We start from the raw sequence: 2,960 nt of genomic DNA, 5'->3' as shown, positions 1-2,960 counted from the left end.
GGAGTAGCAGAGAATGGGGTGGCAGAGGATGGGATGGCAGAGGATGGGGTGGCAGGAGGATGGAGTAGCAAGAAGATGGGATGGCAGGAGGATGGAGTAGCAAGAAGATGGGATGGCAGAAGGATGGGGTAGCAAGAAGATGGGGTGGCAGGAGGATGGGGTAGCAAGAAGATGGGATGGCAGAAGGATGGTGTGGCAGAAAGACGGGGTAACAGGAGGATGGGGTGGCAGTAGGACAGGGTGGCAGGAGCAGAGGTGCTCTCCCATCCTGCAGAGGCTCTGAGGCCAGGCAGCATGGCCCAGGGCAGGGCAGGGTCCGGGTCCGGGCTCCCCTGGACCACACGGCATCACTGCTGTTCCCAGGAGTCAGGCACTCATGGCGGAGGTGTGAGGGGTGGCAGAGCAAGAAATCAGACATCCAAAGATGGGGATGAAGGAGATGCTGCTGGACTGGAGATAGTGGTTTCCAGTGCTGGGTGGGCAGAGTTACCCCAGATTTCTGTGGCAGGGGGATGACCCTGGAGCCACAGGCAGGCAGCCCCCACCCCGCCGTCAGATGGAGGTCTCCACTCCTCCACATCAACACCAGGGTGTGGGCGTGGAGATGGGCAATTGCTGGGAATGGAGACCAGCACATGGGCCACAGCATCCCTTGTCCCAAGGGCCGTGCCTGCATCCCATACCCTGTCCTTGCATGAGGTGTCCAGCAGAAATAGGGGTGGAAACACTGCAGCCAAGTGAGGAAGGGGAGAGAACGAGCCCCCTGACCCTGCCCCGGGCTCTCGCCGCCAAAGGGCAGCTTTTCATCCATCCAAGCCGTATTACACCAGCAGCATCACAGACTCCGGAGCATCTCAAGTCACTCGTGTCCCCTGCCCATGTGCGTGAGCCCACCACAGCGGGAGGTCATTTTGCTCCCATTAGAAGCGAGACGCAGAAGGTCAGGAGCATAGCCAGCGCTAATTTTGTGCTCATGGAGTTAAACAGATGCAACTTTCCCTTCGTACTCCCTTTCTTTTCTCAAGGGAAAAGGAAATAACCACAGGCTGTAGCTGAGCCAGGCTACAGAGAAAAGCCAGAGCAGTAACGTCTGGGAGCTCGCGAGCATCCCAAGAGCCAGACTCAACATCCTGAGAGACACTTCAGCTTCGTCAATGGGCCCACGCACGATGGGCAGCTCTCCCCATGTCCCGAAAAAGCCCAGGTTTGGGTGCTGTGGTCGTTATGAAGTCAGAACCCTTGGTGGGGACACATGGGCAGGGTCCTCTGGGTCCGCTTGGGGCAGACGGGGTGGGAAAATGCGGCTGATGGAGATCTCATGGGCCATGTGGTAGCAGATATAGTCTTATATAGAAGCACAGCCAGCTTTTCTTTTCCCATCGCCCGGCTCCCATGTGGGGTTGCGTTTGGGCAGCATTTTGGCAGCATCTCAAATCGAGCTGCCAAATGCTGTAGTACCTCCATCCTGTGATACTTTCTCTTCTGGCTGCGGCTGCCCACAGCAGCCTGGGCACACGAACCCAGAGAGCATCACAGCATCACAAAATCCTTCCCCCGCAAAAAAAACCCCTCAGATTGGGGAGGCCTTTGGAACCCCCAGCGCCAGCTGCACCAATGCTACCTCACAACCCGGGATGCTCCATCCCTGGGTGGTACCCAACACATCCCAGACGGAGGAGGGATGCTCATGCCTCCCACGCCCCCCACTCCCGTCCCCTCCCGAGCATCCCCTGTCCCCCACAGTGAGAGGGTGGCAATTAGACCCAGATGAGTAAGGAGTGCTGAGTCACCCGTCCAGGAAGCCCTGTAAGTTGCTATGAGTCGGCATGCTGCAGGAAGGACTGGAGCGGTCCTGCACCCCACATCCTCTCCACCTCGCAGGTTTTTTTTTTACCGTGTGGTTTTCAAGGTGAGATCCACCACTGGCTTAACTGCCTTAGGGCTAAATGAAACTAAATGAAGCTCATTAAAACTGGTGGATGCAGAAAATGTCCTGTTACAGCCCAAATCTCCCCAAAAAGCTACCCAAGGGCTGGCTCCTGGAAACCCAGACCTGACATTATTCCTCCCCGTTGTGTTTTGTAGATCCGCGCCTACGTGAACAAGTTCAGCAAGGGAGAGGGTGACCACGACTGGGACCTCCTTGCCCTGAGGTTCCTCTCTATTAATTCCATCGTCGACCCGTGGGTCTTCGCCATCCTGAGGCCGCCGGTGCTGCGGTTCATGCGCTCGGTGCTGTGCTGCCGGGTGACCCCTGCCAGCCAGGACAGACGGACTCCGTCCCCCACAAAGACAAAGCTGGCAGCACGGCAGGACCCCTGTGGGCAGTAGATCCATCAGCGACCGTCCCAGGAAACATCTGCCAGGTGGAAGCTCATCCCTAGCAGATGTTAACAAAGAGATGGATCAGCTGCAGATACGTACGGGTGGCCCGGCCGGGTGTCACCGCATGTCTGGGAAGCCCCTGGAAAATCCAACGCAGTCTCTCACAGGGCAAAAAATACAGTGGGACAAGGTTGGAAGGGATGCTGAGTGCCTGGATATCGCTGTCACCCTTAGATGGGGCTGCTCCCGCCTGGCGTTGCATTGGGCCACATGGCAGGAGGGTAGGGGGTGATGCATGGGGGGCTTTGCTATAACACTGTGGATGCAGGGGGGATGTTGGGGAGCAGAGTTTCCTGCTGCTTTGCTGCCCAACAAGGTCCCTGTGGTGGTTTGGAGCTGAAGGCAGCGTGCAGGCAGGGGTATGGGTCCCGGAGAAGGGGCTGGGTGGCCGCTGCTGCTGCAAGGACCCGTCTCTGTCCCCAGATCCCCAGGGATCTGATAGGAGAGGAAGGGAGCAGTGTATCCCCAAAAATTCCCCTTTATTTTATATAGGCTGGTTGCCTAAAGAAATGCACTTTAGCAGGTGCCCCAGCATGTCTGAGGGGCACCGGGGCAGATAAAAAACCCTAATTGTG

The 2,960-nt window shown here is 57.4% G+C and overlaps 1 protein-coding gene across 1 annotated transcript in view; it reads left to right on the top strand.

Annotated features, from left to right (window-relative positions):
• PTGER2 (prostaglandin E receptor 2 (subtype EP2), 53kDa) overlaps positions 1-2,331 on the top strand; it is a 3,365-nt gene extending 1,034 nt beyond the window's left edge. The window contains exon 2 of the mRNA XM_010081419.1: positions 2,086-2,331. Within this exon, the coding sequence (XP_010079721.1) occupies positions 2,086-2,331 (246 nt within the window). The remainder of the gene's footprint in view (positions 1-2,085) is intronic.
• The last annotated feature ends 629 nt before the right edge of the window (positions 2,332-2,960 follow it).

The sequence above is a fragment of the Pterocles gutturalis genome, unplaced genomic scaffold (genome assembly GCF_000699245.1).
Source record: "Pterocles gutturalis isolate BGI_N339 unplaced genomic scaffold, ASM69924v1 scaffold25894, whole genome shotgun sequence".
Classification (NCBI taxonomy): Eukaryota; Metazoa; Chordata; class Aves; order Pterocliformes; family Pteroclidae; genus Pterocles; species Pterocles gutturalis.
Note: the sequence above shows the minus strand (reverse complement) of the source record. Positions and strands in the feature narration are given on the sequence as shown.